The following is a 23,868-nucleotide window of genomic DNA, read 5'->3' on the forward strand; positions in this document are numbered from 1 at the left end:
GTCGAGGGGGTGACTTGCCCGGTGTCCTGTATTTGGGGGCCCTCGCCTGGTTCCAGGTCTTCACTGGTGGTTTCCTCCGCAGGTCCTGATGGGCTTCTTTGCGTCCATACTGTCCTTGGCGCAGACCCTCCTGAGGAGTGTGGAGCCGGCGGTGTCCTGCTTCGGCAGCCATCTTTATACGCGCTCCTTCCTGGTGTTTGACCGTTACTGCCAGCAGGTCAGTGATGGCGGAGGCTCTCTGCTCTCCGTGTTTTGTCTTGCGATCGGTATTTGACTGCTTCTTTTTGGCATTTGCAGGAATTGATGGCGGCTCTGTCGCTCACGTGTGCAGCGGTTATGCTGAGGAGGTGGACACCGCACTGGATGTGATGAATGACCTGGTGTCCAGTCACACCTCTGCGGTGGCACTATACGCTGTCTTTATAAAGGTGAGCGTCTGCGCTGTCATTGCTGTCACCTTCACGTGTTATATGACTAGAAGAGGAAGAGCGAGGACTAGTCGCTAAAATCCCACAGCTGCTGGGCTGCTGCTAAAATCCCACAGGTCCGGAGCAGTGGGGCTGCTGCTAAAATCCCACAGGTCCGGAGCAGTGGGGCTGCTGCTAAAATCCCACAGGTCTGGAGCAGTGGGGCTGCTGCCTAAAATCCCACAGGTCTGGAGCAGTGGGGCTGCTGCCTAAAATCCCACATGTCTGGAGCAGTGGGGCTGCTGCCTAAAATCCCACAGGTCCGGAGCAGTGGGGCTGCTGCCTAAAATCCACAGGTCCGGAGCAGTGGGGCTGCTGCTAAAATCCCACAGGTCCGGAGCAGTGGGGCTGCTGCTAAAATCCCACAGGTCCGGAGCAGTGGGGCTGCTGCTAAAATCCCACAGGTCTGGAGCAGTGGGGCTGCTGCCTAAAATCCCACAGGTCTGGAGCAGTGGGGCTGCTGCCTAAACTCCCACAGGTCTGGAGCAGTGGGGCTGCTGCCTAAAATCCCACAGGTCTGGAGCAGTGGGGCTGCTGCCTAAAATCCCACAGGTCTGGAGCAGTGGGGCTGCTGCCTAAAATCCCACAGGTCTGGAGCAGTGGGGCTGCTGCCTAAAATCCCACAGGTCCGGAGCAGTGGCGCTGCTGCCTAAAATCCCACAGGTCCGGAGCAGTGGCGCTGCTGCTAAAATCCCACAGGTCCGGAGCAGTGGCGCTGCTGCTAAAATCCCACAGGTCCGGAGCAGTGGGGCTGCTGCAAAAATCCCACAAGTCCGGAGCAGTGGGGCTGCTGCCTAAAATCCCACAGGTCTGGAGCAGTGGGGCTGCTGCTAAAATCCCACAGGTCCGGAGCAGTGGGGCTGCTGCTAAAATCCCACAGGTCCGGAGCAGTGGGGCTGCTGCTAAAATCCCACAGGTCTGGAGCAGTGGGGCTGCCGCCTAAAATCCCACAGGTCCGGAGCAGTGGGGCTGCCGCCTAAAATCCCACAGGTATGGGGAGTAAGGAAAACAGCCAGGGATTCCACAGATATCGCCCGCTGTTACCAGGTTGTCAGGAAGCAACAATCCGCCTCCTCCGATCATCAGGACAATTTCGCAACTGACTGACAAGTGATGGACGAGGCCGCGGCTGCTTCCACTACTAGGCCGGTTATTGGGCAACTCCCAGTGAGCGTATGGTGTATACACCTTCGATTCCAGTGCATGGAATGAGTGTGTGTCCCGTGTGTATACATGTACGTTACAGATAGGTCTGTTCCTACCCCTGAAGCCATACACTATTACATTTATATATTCAATGCAGAACTATAGGCCGTGTTTATAAAAAATATACAAAGATGTTGGAAAGCAATGCTGGTTGTAGGATGGCAGTGATTGTGAGGAATCCTGTGCGTTTGGATCCACTGTTTGGCATGGTGCCGGCCGGTCATGTCTGCCGTCTTGCAGATGTGTAACGTCACTCCGAGCAGTACGGACTCTCCTCAGGAGAGAAGGGGGAGTGCTGCTCATCCGACGCGTCTCTGCGCCTTCATCAGGGATTGTCTGCAATGTGTACCAGGCCTTATAGAGGCCAGGGCCTCCATCCATTGCTCCCAGATACAGTTAAAACCAGACGTTTCCATACAGTATATACAAAGACACATCTGCAGGTTTTCCTCAATATCGGACATGAAATCAGAATGAACCTTTCCTATTTTCCACAAGCTTCTCACAATAGTTGGTGGAATTTGGGCCGATTCCTCCTGACAGATCTGCTGTACCTGATCCAGGTGTGTAGGTCGCTTCGCTCGGCGTTCGCAGCCTTTTCAGCTTTGCCTATAAATTTTCAATAGGACTGAGATCAGAGCTTTGTGATGACCGCTCCAAAACATGGACTTTGTTATCCTTCAGCCACTTTCTTACCATTTTGGCCGTATGCTTCTGGTCATTGTCCATTTGGATGAACCATATCCGTCCAATCTTTATCTTCCTGGCAGATGTCTTGAGATGATGCTTCAGTATTGCCACATAATCGTCTTTTCTCATGATGCCATCTATTTTGTGATGTGCACCAGTCCCTCCTGCAGCAAAGCAACCCCACAACATGATGCTGCCACCCCTGTGTTTCACAGTTGGGATGGTGTTTTTAGGCTTCTAAGCTTCTCCCTTTTTCCTCCAAACATAACGATGGTCATTATGCCCAAAAAGGTCAATTTTAGTTTCATCAGACCACAGGATAGGTCTCCAAAAATTTAGGTGTTTGTTCCTGTGTGCATTTGCAAACATTAATCTGGCTTTTTTATGTTTCTTTTGGAGTAATGGCTTCTTCCTGGCAGAGCGGCCTTTCAGTCCATGTTGATACAATACTCATTTCACTGTGGTTACTGACACAATCTTACCAGCTTCCGCCATCATCTTCACAAGGTCTTTTGCTTTTGTCCTTGGGTTGATATGCACATGTCGGTCCAAAGCACGTTCATCTCTGGGACACAGAACCCGTCTCGTTCCTGAGCGGTATGATGGCTGGACATTCTCATCTTCTTTGTACTTGCGTATAATTGTTTGTACAGATGAACGAGGCACCTTCAAGGATCTTGAAATTGTACCCAAGGATGAGTCAGACTTGTGCAAGTCCACAATTCTCTTCCTGATATCTTGGCTGATTTCTTTAGACTTTCCCATGATGCTACACAAAGAAGCAATGTGTTTCAGGTGTGCATTAAAATACATCCACAGGTGTGTCTCTAATTAACTCAGATGTTGCCAAAACACCTACCAGAATCCTCCAAACACCTGACATCATCATATGGGAAGTGCAGAATTGTTTAAAGGCACAGTAATCTTACTGTATGGAAACTTCTGACTTTGCAGTAAGTAATAAAAATGCCTTAAACCTTCTCTCTCTCATTATTCCGGCATTGGGCAAATATTAAACATTATGGTAAAATCTTAATTGTCCTAAAACGGGAAAGGATTATTCTGATCTCATGTCAGATATTGAGAAAAACATGCAGATGTGTCTTTATATATAGTGGATGGAAACTGCTGGTTTTAACTGTAATTGATGTGTAAAAGGCAAATAGTTGTATCTCGCTGTGGAGACCTATTGGTCTTGATGTATTTATTGTGAATATCCGCCTGCTTTCAGCTCTCCAATCGCTGTGTGAAATCTCCTCCTCTCCAATGTTTATCCACTTTTTCTACAGCCCAAAATGAACTTCCTGCTGTTGTCTGGCCCGCCGGCTGCTGTTGTCTGGCCCGCCGGCTGCTGTTGTCTGGCCCGCCGGCTGCTGTTGTCTGGCCCGCCGGCTGCTGTTGTCTGGCCCGCCGGCTGCTGTTGTCTGGCCCGCCGGCTGCTGTTGTCTGGCCCGCCGGCTGCTGTTGTCTGGCCCGCCTGCAGTTGTGTGGCCGGTCTGTGCTCCTGACATTGCTGTGACAGGACGCCCCGTGCGTGGTCTTCTGATATGGGTCTGTTCTGGTAATCTCACAGTTCACGCTTGGTTCTGGCCTTTTATGCCATACATTGCTCCCTTAGTGTGCCATGTTGTGTGCTTTTATGGTGCCACATATTTTCCTGCTGCTTTACACATTGCACAGTTTCTACAGGGTATAAACCTCTTTCCCGCCTCTGATTACATGTCGTGTTCCTCACTATTGTTGGTGCTATTTTACCAGCCAAATTGCAGGTTTTTCTAGATATAAAGCTGGGTCTGGGCTTAATAAGTTCCCCTATTATTAGCAATGACCAGTGTGTGTCCACAGTAAGGAATCTGCTTTCCCATTGTCCTGGGTTATCGGTACCTTGATGCTGTCGCTTGTTCCCGTGATGTTCTCCTGCTGCTCTTGATGCTGTCGCTTGTTCCCGTGATGTTCTCCTGCTGCTCTTGATGCTGTCGCTTGTTCCCGTGAGGTTCTCCTGCTGCTCTTGATGCTGTCGCTTGTTCCCGTGAGGTTCTCCTGCTGCTCTTGATGCCGTCGCTTGTTCCCGTGATGTTCTCCTGCTGCTCTTGATGCCGTCGCTTGTTCCCGTGATGTTCTCCTGCTGCTCTTGATGAAGTCGCTTGTTCCCGTGATGTTCTCCTGCTGCTCTTGATGCCATCGCTTGTTCCCGTGATGTTCTCCTGCTGCTCTTGATGCCGTCGCTTGTTCTCGTGAGGTTCTCCTGCTGCTCTTGATGCTGTCGCTTGTTCCCGTGAGGTTCTCCTGCTGCTCTTGATGCTGTCGCTTGTTCCCGTGAGGTTCTCCTGCTGCTCTTGATGCCGTCGCTTGTTCCCGTGATGTTCTCCTGCTGCTCTTGATGCCGTCGCTTGTTCTCGTGATGTTCCCCTGCTGCTCTTGATGCCGTCGCTTGTTCCCGTGATGTTCTCCTGCTGCTCTTGATGCCGTCGCTTGTTCCCGTGATGTTCTCCTGCTGCTCTTGATGCCGTCGCTTGTTCCCGTGATGTTCTCCTGCTGCTCTTGATGCCGTCGCTTGTTCCCGTGATGTTCTCCTGCTGCTCTTGATGCCGTCCCTTGTTCCCGTGATGTTCTCCTGCTGCTCTTGATGCCGTCGCTTGTTCCCGTGATGTTCTCCTGCTGCTCTTGATGCCGTCGCTTGTTCCCGTGATGTTCTCCTGCTGCTCTTGATGCCGTCGCTTGTTCCCGTGATGTTCTCCTGCTGCTCTTGATGCCGTCGCTTGTTCCCGTGATGTTCTCCTGCTGCTCTTGATGCCGTCGCTTGTTCCCGTGATGTTCTCCTGCTGCTCTTGATGCCGTCGCTTGTTCCCGTGATGTTCTCCTGCTGCTCTTGATGCCGTCGCTTGTTCCCGTGATGTTCTCCTGCTGCTCTTGATGCCGTCGCTTGTTCCCGTGATGTTCCCCTGCTGCTCTTGATGATGTCGCTTGTTCCCGTGATGTTCCCCTGCTGCTCTTGATGCCGTCGCTTGTTCCCGTGATGTTCTCCTGCTGCTCTTGATGCCGTCGCTTGTTCCCGTGATGTTCTCCTGCTGCTCTTGATGCCGTCGCTTGTTCCCGTGATGTTCTCCTGCTGCTCTTGATGCCGTCGCTTGTTCCCGTGATGTTCTCCTGCTGCTCTTGATGCCGTCGCTTGTTCCCGTGATGTTCTCCTGCTGCTCTTGATGCCGTCGCTTGTTCCCGTGATGTTCTCCTGCTGCTCTTGATGCCGTCGCTTGTTCCCGTGATGTTCTCCTGCTGCTCTTGATGCCGTCGCTTGTTCCCGTGATGTTCTCCTGCTGCTCTTGATGCCGTCGCTTGTTCCCGTGATGTTCTCCTGCTGCTCTTGATGCCGTCGCTTGTTCCCGTGATGTTCTCCTGCTGCTCTTGATGCCGTCGCTTGTTCCCGTGATGTTCTCCTGCTGCTCTTGATGCCGTCGCTTGTTCCCGTGATGTTCTCCTGCTGCTCTTGATGCCGTCGCTTGTTCCCGTGATGTTCTCCTGCTGCTCTTGATGCCGTCGCTTGTTCCCGTGATGTTCTCCTGCTGCTCTTGATGCCGTCGCTTGTTCCCGTGATGTTCTCCTGCTGCTCTTGATGCCGTCGCTGGTTCCCGTGATGTTCTCCTGCTGCTCTTGATGCCGTCGCTGGTTCTCGTGAGGTTCTCCTGCTGCTCTTGATGCTGTCGCTTGTTCCCGTGAGGTTCTCCTGCTGCTCTTGATGCTGTCGCTTGTTCCCGTGAGGTTCTCCTGCTGCTCTTGATGCCGTCGCTTGTTCCCGTGATGTTCTCCTGCTGCTCTTGATGCCGTCGCTTGTTCTCGTGATGTTCCCCTGCTGCTCTTGATGCCGTCGCTTGTTCCCGTGATGTTCTCCTGCTGCTCTTGATGCCGTCGCTTGTTCCCGTGATGTTCTCCTGCTGCTCTTGATGCCGTCGCTTGTTCCCGTGATGTTCTCCTGCTGCTCTTGATGCCGTCGCTTGTTCCCGTGATGTTCTCCTGCTGCTCTTGATGCCGTCGCTTGTTCCCGTGATGTTCTCCTGCTGCTCTTGATGCCGTCGCTTGTTCCCGTGATGTTCTCCTGCTGCTCTTGATGCCGTCGCTTGTTCCCGTGATGTTCTCCTGCTGCTCTTGATGCCGTCGCTTGTTCCCGTGATGTTCTCCTGCTGCTCTTGATGCCGTCGCTTGTTCCCGTGATGTTCTCCTGCTGCTCCTGATGCCGTCGCTTGTTCCCGTGATGTTCTCCTGCTGCTCTTGATGCCGTCACTTGTTCCCGTGATGTTCCCCTGCTGGTCTATGGATTTCCTCAGTCTAGTCTGACTGTGTCCTTTCTGGATGAATTGATGGACTGTATTTTGGGATTCTTTGTAATGCTCTCCCTGTTTCGTCCGCCTCTTCCGATCCTTGTCTCGTCCTTCCGGTGTGTTTTCCCGCCTCGCTGGCCAGTGGCAGCTGTCTATGTGAATATGACCATTACTGTCCATTGTTTTGCTGTATGATTTTGTAGGCAAAGCTTTGCCCTCCAGGAATAGTGTGCTATCCAAAAACTCACTGACGTAGCACGTATACTAGATGTAAAAAAGAAATTACTATTGTTATTGATATCATCTAAAAACTGAATGAGTGAATCCTGCCCCCTCCCCGAATAAAAGAAGTGTCCTCAATAAAACATTTACATAGAAACAGACTCGCACCAAGTTCCCCGTAGGGTGAGAGGGTCTTCTCCTCCCACTAAACCACATATAACTTAGAGCGAATCTGGTTCTCATCGCAGTTACCCATATAATGCTCCATACAGAATAATGGACCCTATATAATACTCCATACAGAATAATAGGCCCCATATAATGCTCCATACAGAATAATGGACCCCATATAATGCTCCATACAGAATAATGGGCCCTATATAATACTCCATACAGAATAATGGACCCCATATAATGCTCCATACAGAATAATGGACCCCATATAATGCTCCATACAGAATAATGGACCCCATATAATGCTCCATACAGAATAATGGACCCCATATAATGCTCCATACAGAATAATGGACCCCATATAATGCTCCATACAGAATAATGGACCCCATATAACGCTCCATACTGAATAATGGACCCCATATAACATTCCATACAGAATAATGGACCCCATATAATGCTCCATACAGAATAATGGACCCCATATAATGCTCCATACAGAATAATGGACCCCATATAATGCTCCATACAGAATACTGGACTTCATATAATGCTCTATACAGAATAATGGACTTCATATAATGCTTCATACAGAATGCTGGACCCCATATAATGCTCCATACAGAATACTGGCCCCCATATAACGCTCCATACAGAATACTGCCCCCATATAACGCTCCATACAGAATACTGGCCCCCATATAATGCTCCATACAGAATAATGGACCCCATATAATGCTCTATACAGAATAATGGACTTCATATAATGCTTCATACAGAATGCTGGACCCCATATAATGCTCCATACAGAATACTGGCCCCCATATAACGCTCCATACAGAATACTGCCCCCATATAACGCTCCATACAGAATACTGGCCCCCATATAACGCTCCATACAGAATAATGGACCCCATATAATGCTCTATACAGAATAATGGACTTCATATAATGCTTCATACAGAATGCTGGACCCCATATAATGCTCCATACAGAATACTGGCCCCCATATAACGCTCCATACAGAATACGGCCCCCATATAACGCTCCATACAGAATACTGGCCCCCATATAATGCTCCATACAGAATAATGGACCCCATATAATGCTCCATACAGAATACTGGACTTCATATAATGCTCTATACAGAATAATGGACTTCATATAATGCTTCATACAGAATGCTGGACCCCATATAATGCTCCATACAGAATACTGGCCCCCATATAACGCTCCATACAGAATACTGCCCCCATATAACGCTCCATACAGAATACTGGCCCCCATATAATGCTCCATACAGAATAATGGACCCCATATAATGCTCCATACAGAATACTGGACTTCATATAATGCTCTATACAGAATAATGGACTTCATATAATGCTTCATACAGAATGCTGGACCCCATATAATGCTCCATACAGAATACTGGCCCCCATATAACGCTCCATACAGAATACTGCCCCCATATAACGCTCCATACAGAATACTGGCCCCCATATAATGCTCCATACAGAATAATGGACCCCATATAATGCTCCATACAGAATACTGGACTTCATATAATGCTCTATACAGAATAATGGACTTCATATAATGCTTCATACAGAATGCTGGACCCCATATAATGCTCCATACAGAATACTGGCCCCCATATAATGCTCCATACAGAATACTGCCCCCATATAACGCTCCATACAGAATACTGGCCCCCATATAATGCTCCATACAGAATAATGGACCCCATATAATGCTCCATACAGAATACTGGACTTCATATAATGCTCTATACAGAATAATGGACCCTATATAATACTCCATACAGAATAATAGGCCCCATATAATGCTCCATACAGAATAATGGACCCCATATAATGCTCCATACAGAATAATGGGCCCTATATAATACTCCATACAGAATAATGGGCCCTATATAATACTCCATACAGAATAATGGACCCCATATAATGCTCCATACAGAATAATGGACCCCATATAATGCTCCATACAGAATAATGGACCCCATATAATGCTCCATACAGAATAATGGACCCCATATAATGCTCCATACAGAATAATGGACCCCATATAATGCTCCATACAGAATAATGGACCCCATATAACGCTCCATACTGAATAATGGACCCCATATAACATTCCATACAGAATAATGGACCCCATATAATGCTCCATACAGAATAATGGACCCCATATAATGCTCCATACAGAATACTGGACTTCATATAATGCTCTATACAGAATAATGGACTTCATATAATGCTTCATACAGAATGCTGGACCCCATATAATGCTCCATACAGAATACTGGCCCCCATATAACGCTCCATACAGAATACTGCCCCCATATAACGCTCCATACAGAATACTGGCCCCCATATAATGCTCCATACAGAATAATGGACCCCATATAATGCTCCATACAGAATACTGGACTTCATATAATGCTCTATACAGAATAATGGACTTCATATAATGCTTCATACAGAATGCTGGACCCCATATAATGCTCCATACAGAATACTGGCCCCCATATAACGCTCCATACAGAATACTGCCCCCATATAACGCTCCATACAGAATACTGGCCCCCATATAATGCTCCATACAGAATAATGGACCCCATATAATGCTCTATACAGAATAATGGACTTCATATAATGCTTCATACAGAATGCTGGACCCCATATAATGCTCCATACAGAATACTGGCCCCCATATAACGCTCCATACAGAATACGGCCCCCATATAACGCTCCATACAGAATACTGGCCCCCATATAATGCTCCATACAGAATAATGGACCCCATATAATGCTCCATACAGAATACTGGACTTCATATAATGCTCTATACAGAATAATGGACTTCATATAATGCTTCATACAGAATGCTGGACCCCATATAATGCTCCATACAGAATACTGGCCCCCATATAACGCTCCATACAGAATACTGCCCCCATATAACGCTCCATACAGAATACTGGCCCCCATATAATGCTCCATACAGAATAATGGACCCCATATAATGCTCCATACAGAATACTGGACTTCATATAATGCTCTATACAGAATAATGGACTTCATATAATGCTTCATACAGAATGCTGGACCCCATATAATGCTCCATACAGAATACTGGCCCCCATATAACGCTCCATACAGAATACTGCCCCCATATAACGCTCCATACAGAATACTGGCCCCCATATAATGCTCCATACAGAATAATGGACCCCATATAATGCTCCATACAGAATACTGGACTTCATATAATGCTCTATACAGAATAATGGACTTCATATAATGCTTCATACAGAATGCTGGACCCCATATAATGCTCCATACAGAATACTGGCCCCCATATAATGCTCCATACAGAATACTGCCCCCATATAACGCTCCATACAGAATACTGGCCCCCATATAATGCTCCATACAGAATAATGGACCCCATATAATGCTCCATACAGAATACTGGACTTCATATAATGCTCTATACAGAATAATGGACTTCATATAATGCTTCATACAGAATGCTGGACCCCATATAATGCTCCATACAGAATAATGTAAAGAGAGGAGAGAACAAGGCGCAATGGGTGACTCAGTAATGCAATTTGTAGAGGGGTGTGGGGATGGCTACTAACCTTATGAAGTTGTGCTCCTCTGCACAACCCCAGTGTAAAGCTCCACAAGCTCCGCTCTGTTGGTGGCTGTCATCTATTTCCAGCGGCGTTCACAGATCCTGATCTCTCGGTGGTGGATCACGGGATCAGGTTAGTTGCATGTAACGCCGTGATGGACGCCCAGCTTCACCAACACCCCCGGCAGCGTTCCGGAGGGGTTAGGGCAGCGCAGCTTGGAAAACCAGGGTAGTAATTTTAATTAAATTGCTCCCACAGGTGAAAAAACAATAGATTAATGGCAGCTCTACCGCACCCCAACAGGGGGAAAGGGACAATCAGTAAATGTGAATAGAGGTACCAGAGCGCCAATAACAGGGCAAAAATATTAAAAGGACTGATTTATCAATACCCACAACGCGTTTCGCTGGACACAGCCACCTTCATCAGGTGTGACAAGCAGCAAACAATTGATCCTTATATACATTTGACTAGGTATACAATTACTTAAAAGGGGCGGGGCCAGATACAGAGTAATACCTCTATATTAACCCCTTGAGTTCATATATGCTCAATAGAGTAAAAAGGATTGTTATAAAATAATGCCTAATGAAGCATATAGGGTTCTTATAAAAAGGATTCGCTGTAAAAAAAAAAAAAAAACTTGTGAATCCTATAATCTTAATACTTCATAGGATATATTGTCATCTACCACCCTGTATTTTAGATTATATAAAAAAATGATTGTAATTTTATACTTTATATTTATGCATTGTTTTATGTTGTATGTAAAAATTATTATTATTATTTTTTTATATAATCTAAAATACAGGGTGGTAGATGACAATATATCCTATGAAGTATTAAGATTATAGGATTCACAAGTTTTTTTTTTTTTTTTTTACAGCGAATCCTTTTTATAAGAACCCTATATGCTTCATTAGGCATTATTTTATAACAATCCTTTTTACTCTATTGAGCATATATGAACTCAAGGGGTTAATATAGAGGTATTACTCTGTATCTGGCCCCGCCCCTTTTAAGTAATTGTATACCTAGTCAAATGTATATAAGGATCAATTGTTTGCTGCTTGTCACACCTGATGAAGGTGGCTGTGTCCAGCGAAACGCGTTGTGGGTATTGATAAATCAGTCCTTTTAATATTTTTGCCCTGTTATTGGCGCTCTGGTACCGCTATTCATATTCACTGACCATACAGAATAATGGCCCCCATTTAATGCTCCATACATAAAAAATTATGTAAAAATCCAATACTGGCCTCTTCTCGCTGCCGCTGCTCTTCTCCGGACTCCTCAGCATTGCTGTCTTTCGGCTCTCTGCACTGTGACTGCTCAGCAGAGGGCGCTGTAGTGATGTCATCGCCTCCTTTGACCTGAGACGTGTCAGAAGACGCTGGTGCTGCGGAGGAACGGGGCGAGGTAAGTATTGCAAGTGCCGGGGCCCTGAGCAAGCAGGGATGAGAGGCCCTTTCGCTGGTGCTGGTACTGTGCTTCCCTGGCTCACGGGCTCCATAGTGTCCCGGGCACCAGCCCTTGCCCGGGTGCTGACCCCGGGCCCTGTCCTGGACCATACCTTTTAAAACTCCCTAACTTCACAGCAAAAGTTGTCACAAGACGCTGTAAGTAAAGTGCTGCATTATTCTTAAGTGCTAGCTGTGGAGCCCCCTGGGACACCTGCACCCCCATAGCTTACACCCTTGACGTCTCGAAGCCCTGGATGTATCACTGAGACCAAAGAAACAATGCCGGCATTACCATCACATCCAGATCTGTAATATCCAGATTACTTGTATAAGATCATGGAAATTCATTGGAGAGAAGAGAATTACATGCAGTGACAGGAGACCTTCCTCATGGCAGCTCCTCGATTCGCACCGGTGACCCTTCATTTGGGCATCAGCTTGATAACACACTGAGCTATTATACAGGAACCACCAGGAGCAAAACATTCACAATGCAGAGACCTGACGAGAATCTGCAGGACTAATCGTATGATAAATAGTCACAAGTCACATTTATGTATGTGATCACCAAGATGATGGTCTAATATAATGGTGGGAGTCTCACGCTCAGCAGGAGTGGATGGTGAGATGTGGGACCTGAAGGTCAGAAGCTCAGATCATTGTTATCCTCCTGCTCTTCATTGTAAAATAAAAAGGATAAACAGAAGAAACGTCCTGAACCTGATGGCGCAGGGTTCGGCTCTGGCTGTTATGAAGGACTAATAGTGAACTGCATCTCCCAGGACTGAAAAAGATTACAATTTGTTATTTTCTTTTATTCACACAAGTTGCACCCACATACCTGCCCTCCAGTGACTGATAACAGGGATGGTCTTCAGAAAATTATGGGATGTGGCTTAGTCTTTAGAAAATTATGGTATTCCACAATATTTTAGCCCCTGGAGGTCCCAGGCAGGAGATATTACTGTCATGTTTTCTATCACGATTTTACCTTTCTATAGGTAGGAAACATGGCATGGATAGCATCATCCATCTGACCTTATTAACTTTAAAAATGACTTTCTTATCTATCATATCTCTGCCGTTCATACAAACCTCAATTCATAAACTCTGAAAGGAGAGCGAAGGATTTTAAAGTAATCCTCTTGCTTTTCTGTCCCAACGTGATGCTAGAGCTGATAGGTTATCTCTACCGGCCATAAATCTGTCGTATCTCAAAACTCCTCTGTCAGCCTTGCCTGGTCTGTGATTCACGAGATTCCAATTTTTAATTACCTGTTCCCAGCAAGGGGGTCCCTTGCCTTGGGGTCATCTGGAGGTCATGTAGAGTTTAATAGAGTTCTAGCCTTGCTTCAGTATTCACTGTGATTACTATGAGAACTTCATAGATTTTTACAATTACATCTACGAAACCTTCCACTTTTAGAGATTGCATGGAAGACTGATTTACAGATGGTCTCCTAAGCCCATCTCTCTGGCATCCCCCCCTGGCGGGACTACCCATCTGCGTTGCCATCTTCACTACCCTTCTTGTATTGAATGGTGAAATCGTACTGCTGTAGGTGCAGCCAGCTGAGGGGGTTGTGGTCAGTCACTATGGGGAATTTGTGCCCGTATAGGTAGGGCTGCTGCTACCGTAGGGCCTACACCGTGGTGGGACACTCCTTCTTCTCCACAGAGGCGGCTGAGGAACATCACCGGATCCTCTTCCTCCTCCCCGCTTACCTGGCTGAGCACAGCACCCAGGCCTAATGCAATGGCATCTGTTTGAACTGCAAAACGCTGGGGTGAAGTCCTGGGCGTGTAGAGCTGGGTAACTGGCGAGGGCAGCTTTCAATACTGTGAAGGACCACTCGGTCAGACGTCCAGTCTACTGTCTGCGGTAGCTTCTTTTTGGTGAGGTCAGTCAGAGGCTTATCAAAGGGCACTATAGTTGGGAACAAACTTCCTACAGTACTCAAGAAGGACACCACTTGCCTCTTGGTCTTGGGGGTAGGCCAGGAGGCGGTAGCATCAACCTTCCCGGGCTCAGTTCCGCCACCCTCTCGGTGACCGAGGTACTGCACCTCCATCATGCCTATTTGACATTTTCCTGGCTTTATAGACAAACCAGCGCCCTGGAGCTTCCTGAGCCCCTAGTCCAGGTGTTCCTCCCAGGAGGGAGTTAAGACGGCAAAGTCGTCCAGGTAAGCAACAGAAAACTCATCTAGTCCCTCGAGCAGCTGGTTGACCAATTGATGGAAAGTGGCATTTCTCCTGCCAAAGGACATGACGAGGGATTTGTACAGTCTGAATGGGGTGATGAAGACGGACCTCTCCTGGGCCTCCTGGAACATGGGGAAACTGCCAGTAACCTTGACTCAGGTCCATGATTGTAAAGTACCAGGCCCCGGCTAAGCGATCCAGCAGCTCATCGGTGTGTGGCATTGGGTACGCATCGGGAGCTGTGATGGCGTTTAACCTCCTGTAGTCCACGCAGAACCGGGTTGTCGGGTCCTTTTTGGGACCAGGAATACTGGCAAGGCCCATGCACTTTTGGTTTAAAATTTTTATTTTGATGTCTTTTTGCACCTCTAGGGTGACACGGTCTGCAGGTTGCTGCACTGGGGGTGGGAAGACTCCCTGGTGGAAGGGTAGCTGCGTCCTCCCTAGTACACCTGAGAAGATGGTCAGGTAAAGCTGGAGCACCTCCGCCTGCTTGGAGCTCTGGTCCATGGATAGCTGCAGGGTGAATCCCGCGTCTTCAGTAGACCGTGCTGCCAGAAAATTCACCCAGACTCCAGGCACGTCTTCATTGGGAAGGCTACACACAGGAAGGGAGCAGCTTTCATCATGTTAATGTGGAAGACCTTCTGCCTCTTCCTGGCGTGGTCAACGGTGACCACCTAATTTACATCATTGAGGCCTTAATGTATGGGATATGGACCTTCCCAGGCTACCTGAAGCTTGTCCTGGGTTGTTGGTACTAGGACCCACACCGGCTGACCCACTTCGCACACCCGCTCCCGGGCCTTCCGGACATTACTGGTTTTACCATATAGTGTACGGGAAAACGGGGAAAAAAATTCCAAGCATGGTGAAATTGCAAAAAAAGTGCAATACCAATTTTTAATTTTTTTTTTTACCGTGTTCACTGAATGCTAAACCTGCCCGGCCATCATTATTCTCCAGATCATTACGAGTTCATAGACACCAAACATCTATAGGTTATTTTTTATTTAAGTCTTGAAAAAAAATTCCAAAGCTTGCTAAAAAAAAAAAAAAAAAAATAAAAAATGGCGTCACTTTCCCAGACCCGTAGCGTCTTCATTTTTCTTGATCTGGGGCCGGGTGAGGGCTTATTTTTTGCGTGCCGAGCTGAAGTTTTTATTAATACCATTTTGGGTTAGATCTGATGTTTTGATCGCCTGTTATTGCATTTTATTGCAATGTTGCAGAGACCAAAAAACGTAATTCTGGCGTTTAGAATTTTTTTTCTCGCTACGTCGTTTACTGATCGGATTAATTCTTTTTTTATATTGATCGGACGATTCTGAACGCGGCGATACCAAATATGTGTATGTGGGTTGTTTTTTTTTAAATGTTATTTTGAATGGGGCGAAAGGCGGTGATTTAAACTTTTATATATTTTTAAAAACATTTCTTTTTCACTTTTTGCATGTTTCTATAGTCTCCATAGGAGACTAGAAGCCGCAACTGTCCGATCGCCTCTGCTACATAGAGGTGATGAGGAGATCCCCTATATGCAGCAGAAATGCTCCTGTGCTATGAGCGCCGACCACTAGGTGGTGGTTTTGCGAACCCCCATGTGTCCAGCTAGCGGAATCTCATGGGCAATCCGCAGCAACTCTTCCCTAAACTGATGGACAGATTCATCCACTCCCTTCCAAGGCCAGTGCAGACTTTAGTTGCCCAGGGCGACCCTCCGATCATGGACGACCTGGTTGGCCTAGTAAAGAGGTACCAGGTTGTTGAGAAATCTCTCAGGAAACTGGACATAGTCACTTACCCGTGACAAAGAGGGGTGGGCTCACCACAGGGAGAGTCTAGAGCCACAAAGGGAGGCGTACCAGTTCCACTGAGGGTCCCCCAAAGGCTGCTAAGTATGTGGTCTGTTGCCGGTGTCACAATTTTGGACATGTAGCCGCCCGGTGCCATATGTCCCCTTTACCTATGGACTGCAGCCTAGGCCGGCATTGTTCCTATTACGCCTATCCTTTCTGTAGTGTGGACTGTCTACCCAGCGAGGGGCCGCTAGTGTGTGCCTTGTCAATTAATGGGGTGATGATACTTGGACTGTTGGACTCGGGAAGTCTGGTGACTCTGATCAGTGCTACAATTCCCCACCAGTTGATCTCTGCGAAATTCGTGGGTGTTGGTTGCATACATGGAGATGCCCTGTAGCCCGAGTAACCCTGGGAACAGACTGTGGTGCCCAGTCCCATTAGGTCAGGTAGTGATGGGCTTGATACATCCTGTCATATTGGGACGGGAGTTTTCCTTGTTTTGGGACTTGTGTAAAAAGGGGGTCTCCAACAAAAGCCGGATTCCTCGGGAAGAAACTGTCGAAATCAAAGATGGATGAGTTTCTCGTGTGTCCTTGCCGGGAAGGAGGACAAGATGGTGACCGAGGAGCACAACCTCCCTGAGTTAAGTGTCTGGAGAGAACTTTGGGACTGCTTAAATTAGGGACCTTACCTTATAGGGGGCGTTTGATAATGTTACCGTATGTAACAGGGTTGCTCAAGAGCTGTGGGCCGACACCAGGTTCCCACACTTTACAGTTAAAGTTGAGTTATTATATTGGGTGACCAAACTGAGGAGAGGTGAGATGGTGGAGCAGCTGTTAGTTCCAGGACCCTGCCAACGGAGAGTTTTAGATATGGCCCATGTGCATGTTTTGGGGGGACATCTGGGTGTAGAGAGAACTCAGAGGATAATGCGGAGGTTCTATTGGCCTGGATGTTACTGGGAGATCCTACATTATTTTAGGTCCTGCCCCACCTGCCAGATGACCTCTTTCACAGTCCCTTTACCTGGGATAGTCTGTCATTTGAGAGAATGGCCATGGACCTAGTAGGTCCTTTGGTTAAGTCTGCACTGAGGCATCAATACATACTAGTGGTCATGGACTGAGACCCGGTATCCCGAAGCAATACCATTAAGGAACTCTTCTGCCAAGAGCATAGCCCGGGAGCTTGTCCATATCTTTGCTAGGACAAACCTGCCGAAGGAGATCTTGACGGACCAGGGAACCCCCTTCATGAGAGGTGATGAAGGAGCTGTGTAAGGTCCTCCAGATTGCCCTACTTTGAACCTCAGTCTACCATTCGCAGACGGATGGCCTAGTGGAGCGCTTCAATAAGACCTTAAGGGCTATGCTCAAGAAGGTCATTGAAAAGGATGGTCGAGAGGAGACCGGGACTATCTGCTTCCATTCCTGCTCTTCTCTGTCAGGAAAGGTCCTCAGGCCTCTACCGGCTTCTCTCCATTCAAGCTCCTGTATGGTCTACATCCGCGAGGGCTCTTGGATATCGCCAAGGAAGTCGGAGAAACCAAGGTCACGCATCATAGAACATGTCTCCCAGATGCAGGAGAGAATGGCGAAAGTGATGCCTATTGTGAAGGCACATCTCCTTCAAGCACAAGAGGCACAGGCAAGGGTCTATAACCGATCAGTGAAACTGAGGCAGCTCCAGCCTGGGGACCGCATTCTGGTGCTCATTCACACTGCTGAGAGCAAGTTTGTGGCCAAGTGGCAAGGCCCATACGAGGTGGTGGAAAAACTCAGCGAGGTTAATTACAAGGTCTACCAGCCAGGACAAAGGAAACCTCACCAAGTATGCCGTGTGAACTTGGTAAAGCCGTGGGGGAGATTGGGAATTGATGGAAACTCCTTGCTTGGGAGCCAGTCCTGAAGCCAAAGTGGAGGATGTAACGATTGCAGAGACTCTATCGCCGGCCCAGAAGCAACAGTGTCGAGAACTGCTGCATCGGAACCGTGGCCTGTTCTCGGAGTTGCCGGGGCATATGCTGGTGGTAGAGCATGGCGATTTGACAGAGGGTGAACATTAAGTCCTATAGAATTCCCAAAGCACGCCGGGAGGTAGTCTCAAACAAGGTGAAGAGAACGCTAGACGTCGGTGTGAGAGAGGACTCAAAAAGTGGATGGTCGAGTCCCATCGTCGTCGTACCAAAGCCGGACTGTGAGTGGCGGTTTTGTATTTACTACCGCAGGCTGAATGACGTGTCTAACTTTGATGCGTATCCGATGCCCTATGTTGATGAACTCATTGAGAGACTTGAACCCACAAAGTACATTACCACCCTCGACCAGACGAAGGGCTACTGGCAGATCCCAATGTCCCAGAGTGCAAAGGAGAAGATGGCCTTCTTGACACCTGATGGGTGTTTTCAATATACCAGAATGCCTTTTTGGACCGTAGGGGGCCCTGGCCACCTTCCAGAGGTCCCTGGATCAGATTCTAGCTTTCCCATAAAAAGTATGCCTCAGCTTACCTTGATGACATTGTAGTCTTCAGCCTGGACTGGCGTAGTCCATTTACCAAAGGTACAGGCGATTCTGGATGCTCTGAGAAAAGCAGGATTTACCATAAATCTAAAAAAAACAATGTGCCAAGTACTTAGGCTATACCATCAGGAGAGGCTAGATCAAGCCACAAGTAAACAAGGTCGAAGCAATACAGAAGTGGCCGCAACCGCTTTCCAAGAAGCAGGTGAGGGCATTTCTTTAAATTGTGGGATATTACCAGCGGTTTATCCCAAATTTCACTCTAATTGCCGCACCACTGATGGATCTCCTTAAATGCACCAAATTGACGATGGCCAAATGAACGGCTGAGACAGAGTTGGCGTTCCAAGAACTTTAGCTGGCTATGTGTAAACATCCGGTCCTGATGGCATCGGACTTCAGGAAAGAATTTGTGGTCCAGACGGATGCTTCAGAAGTTGGGTTGGGAGCATTTGGGTTGGAAGAGCATCCCATCCTGTATCTGAGCCAGAAGCGCTCTTCCTGCGAGAAAAACTGCCATTTTCGAGACAGTGTTTAACCAAAATAGGCCGTAGACACTTTGAAGTATCACCTACTAGGCCGTAGGTCTAAACTAATGTTGGACCATGCACCTCTGAGATAGTTAAGGGAAAAGAAGAGCAAGAATGCCCGGGTGACTAGGTGGTTCTTAGGCCTCCAGGACTTTAGTTTCCACGTGGAGCAAAGACCCATGAAGATGCACGGTAACGCTGATGCCCTCTCCAGAATTCCCTGTTTGGTGTCTGAAGGTGCCAAAACCCCTGATTTTGGCCTGAGGGGGATTTCTGACAGGGTCACTGGCAATGTATGTGAGGGGAGATGTGTATCACGAAGGTTACCATCTTCCGTGATGTGAAACCCAGAGGTTTGTCTCCAGCATGGTTTGTGCTGAGGGGTTAATTGGCCATGTCAGGGTTGGGTTTTTTGTGAGTAGGTGTCAGAGATGGGCTGGACACCTGCTCACTACATCTCCTATCAAGGGTGTGGTTAGGCAAGTTAAATCCAGCCACCAAGCCTTTTTCTGTCTTGGAGGCAAGGACGTTTCCAGTCTGGAGCTCCAGTCGGAGCTGAACTTTATGGTACCCTGAGTGGGTGAATCCTGCGGGCCTATGGACTCTGCTATAATTATCTTTTGTTTTCTTGTTATGCCAGAAAGGTCGTTTATTTTGTTGAGCCTGCGGTGGTTTATAATATGTTGAAGTAAACCTGCAGAAGAAAACGTTCCTGTGTCTACCACTAACAGCAGCCAAGTGAGCCAGTCTACCACAGCCCCAACCTCACTGGGACCTGCTCTGGGTCAGTAATTGGTCCTGTTATACAACTTGAGGGTCCAGAAGGCAGCACGTTATCTGCATTCTGGCCATTCTGACTGCGGGTGACACTGGCTATGTATGCTGTCTCCCTGGGGACTAACACCCTCCCCTCATATTGACAGGCTGGGGATACCACTTTCTCATCCTCCCCTGTTATCTCAGAAGTAACCATGGGGCAGCTACCACCGGCCAGGTCACAGTCCGTCGTGACACTGGCCTGCTCCACGAGACCACCTATTTCATGATCCCCATGCTAGTTCCCATCTCCCTTAGCACCGATGCTCGCTCCTTTCACCCTGCAGCGTGATATGGCTGGCCTCTTCTGTACCACGAGACACATTATCATCATGCATACCATTGACATTTGAATCACCTAAAGGGCCGAATCTGGGAGGGTTGTCAGGAATGTATTGAGCGACCAACCATCCCGGATCGGTCCCCAATAAAACATTTGTGGGGAGGCTCTTGGACACCCCCCACTTCCTTTTAAAACCCGCCCCCCCTCCCAGCACCCCAGTCTAGGAAAACCCAGGTCATCGGCAAAGGCCGGTAGACACCCCCAATCCCGCTGACAGTCAGGGTCTTCTCGGGGAACAGTTCTTTAAGGCAGGGCTGTGGAGTCAGTCAAGCCTAACCACCGACTCAGACTCCTCAATTTCACTGACTTCCGACTCAAACTTTGACTTCGACTCCACGGCCCTGCCTCACTACTGAGCGTATACATAAAGTGCAGCACAGATCCATCTCACGGCCTCACTACTGAGCGTGTACATAAAGTGCAGCACAGATCCATCTCACTACTGAGCGTATACATAAAGTGCAGCACAGATTCATCTCACTGCCTCACTACTGAGCGTGTACATAAAGTGCAGCACAGATTCATCTCACTACTGAGCGTATACATAAAGTGCAGCACAGATCCATCTCACGGCCTCACTACTGAGCGTGTACATAAAGTGCAGCACAGATCCATCTCACGGCCTCACTACTGAGCGTGTACATAAAGTGCAGCACAGATTCATCTCACTACTGAGCGTGTACATAAAGTGCAGCACAGATTCATCTCACGGCCTCACTACTGAGCGTGTACATAAAGTGCAGCACAGATTCATCTCACGGCCTCACTACTGAGCGTGCACATAAAGTGCAGCACAGATTCATCTCACGGCCTCACTACTGAGCGTGTACATAAAGTGCAGCACAGATTCATCTCACGGCCTCACTACTGAGCGTGTACATAAAGTGCAGCACAGATTCATCTCACTACTGAGCGTGTACATAAAGTGCAGCACAGATTCATCTCACTACTGAGCGTGTACATAAAGTGCAGCACAGATTCATCTCACTACTGAGCGTGTACATAAAGTGCAGCACAGATCCATCTCACGGCCTCGCTACTGAGCGTGTACATAAAGTGCAGCACAGATTCATCTCACTACTGAGCGTGTACATAAAGTGCAGCACAGATTCATCTCACTACTGAGCGTGTACATAAAGTGCAGCACAGATTCATCTCACGGCCTCACTACTGAGCGTGTACATAAAGTGCAGCACAGATTCATCTCACTACTCAGCATGTACATAAAGTGCAGCACAGATTCATCTCACTACTCAGCGTGCACATAAAGTGCAGCACAGATTCATCTCACTACTGAGCGTGCACATAAAGTGCAGCACAGATTCATCTCACTGCCTCACTACTGAGCGTGTACATAAAGTGCAGCACAGATTCATCTCACGGCCTCACTACTGAGCGTGTACATAAAGTGCAGCACAGATTCATCTCACTGCCTCACTACTGAGCGTGTACATAAAGTGCAGCACAGATTCATCTCACTACTGAGCGTGTACATAAAGTGCAGCACAGATTCATCTCACGGCCTCACTACTGAGCATGTACATAAAGTGCAGCACAGATTCATCTCACTACTGAGCATGTACATAAAGTGCAGCACAGATTCATCTCACTACTGAGCATGTACATAAAGTGCAGCACAGATTCATCTCACTACTGAGCGTGCACATAAATTGCAGCACAGATTCATCTCACGGCCTCACTACTGAGCGTGTACATAAAGTGCAGCACAGATTCATCTCATGGCCTCACTACTGAGCGTGTACATAAAGTGCAGCACAGATTCATCTCACTACTGAGCGTGCACATAAAGTGCAGCACAGATTCATCTCACTGCCTCACTACTGAGCATGTACATAAAGTGCAGCACAGATTCATCTCACGGCCTCACTACTGAGCTTGTACATAAAGTGCAGCACAGATTCATCTCACGGCCTCACTACTGAGCGTGTACATAAAGTGCAGCACAGATTCATCTCACTACTGAGCGTGTACATAAAGTGCAGCACAGATTCATCTCACTACTGAGCGTGTACATAAAGTGCAGCACAGATTCATCTCACGGCCTCACTACTGAGCGTGCACATAAAGTGCAGCACAGATTCATCTCACGGCCTCACTACTGAGCGTGTACATAAAGTGCAGCACAGATTCATCTCACTACTGAGCATGTACATAAAGTGCAGCACAGATTCATCTCACTACTGAGCGTGCACATAAAGTGCAGCACAGATTCATCTCACGGCCTCACTACTGAGCGTGTACATAAAGTGCAGCACAGATTCATCTCACTACTGAGCATGTACATAAAGTGCAGCACAGATTCATCTCACTACTGAGCGTGCACATAAAGTGCAGCACAGATTCATCTCACGGCCTCACTACTGAGCGTGCACATAAAGTGCAGCACAGATTCATCTCACGGCCTCACTACTGAGCGTGTATATAAAGTGCAGCACAGATTCATCTCACTACTGAGCGTGCACATAAAGTGCAGCACAGATTCATCTCACGGCCTCACTACTGAGCGTGTACATAAAGTGCAGCACAGATTCATCTCACTACTGAGCGTGTACATAAAGTGCAGCACAGATTCATCTCACTAATGAGCGTGTACATAAAGTGCAGCACAGATTCATCTCACTACTGAGCGTGTACATAAAGTGCAGTACAGATTCATCTCACTAATGAGCGTGTACATAAAGTGCAGCACAGATTCATCTCACGGCCTCACTACTGAGCGTGGACATAAAGTGCAGCACAGATTCATCTCACTGCCTCACTACTGAGCGTGTACATAAAGTGCAGCACAGATTCATCTCACTAATGAGCGTGTACATAAAGTGCAGCACAGATTCATCTCACTACTGAGCGTGTACATAAAGTGCAGCACAGATTCATCTCACTAATGAGCGTGTACATAAAGTGCAGCACAGATTCATCTCACTACTGAGCGTGTACATAAAGTGCAGCACAGATTCATCTCACTAATGAGCGTGTACATAAAGTGCAGCACAGATTCATCTCACGGCCTCACTACTGAGCGTGTACATAAATTGCAGCACAGATTCATCTCACGGCCTCACTACTGAGCGTGTACATAAATTGCAGCACAGATTCATCTCACTGCCTCACTACTGAGCGTGTACATAAAGTGCAGCACAGATTCATCTCACTAATGAGCGTGTACATAAAGTGCAGCACAGATTCATCTCACTACTGAGCGTGTACATAAAGTGCAGTACAGATTCATCTCACTAATGAGCGTGTACATAAAGTGCAGCACAGATTCATCTCACGGCCTCACTACTGAGCGTGTACATAAAGTGCAGCACAGATTCATCTCACGGCCTCACTACTGAGCGTGTACATAAATTGCAGCACAGATTCATCTCACTGCCTCACTACTGAGCGTGTACATAAAGTGCAGCACAGATTCATCTCA

General features: G+C 47.6%; 1 protein-coding gene across 1 annotated transcript in view; it reads left to right on the forward strand.

Annotated features, from left to right (window-relative positions):
* LOC141157781 (Fanconi anemia group D2 protein-like) overlaps window positions 1-23,868 on the forward strand; it is a 203,396-nt gene that overhangs the window by 57,066 nt on the left and 122,462 nt on the right. The window contains 3 exon segments of the mRNA XM_073645311.1: window positions 83-217; window positions 298-310; window positions 313-428. Of these exon segments, the coding sequence (XP_073501412.1) occupies window positions 83-217; window positions 298-310; window positions 313-428 (264 nt within the window).

The sequence above is a fragment of the Phyllobates terribilis genome, unplaced genomic scaffold (assembly GCF_046119375.1).
Source record: "Phyllobates terribilis strain yellow unplaced genomic scaffold, ASM4611937v1 Scaffold_8__6_contigs__length_399053987, whole genome shotgun sequence".
NCBI classification, from domain to species: domain Eukaryota; kingdom Metazoa; phylum Chordata; class Amphibia; order Anura; family Dendrobatidae; genus Phyllobates; species Phyllobates terribilis.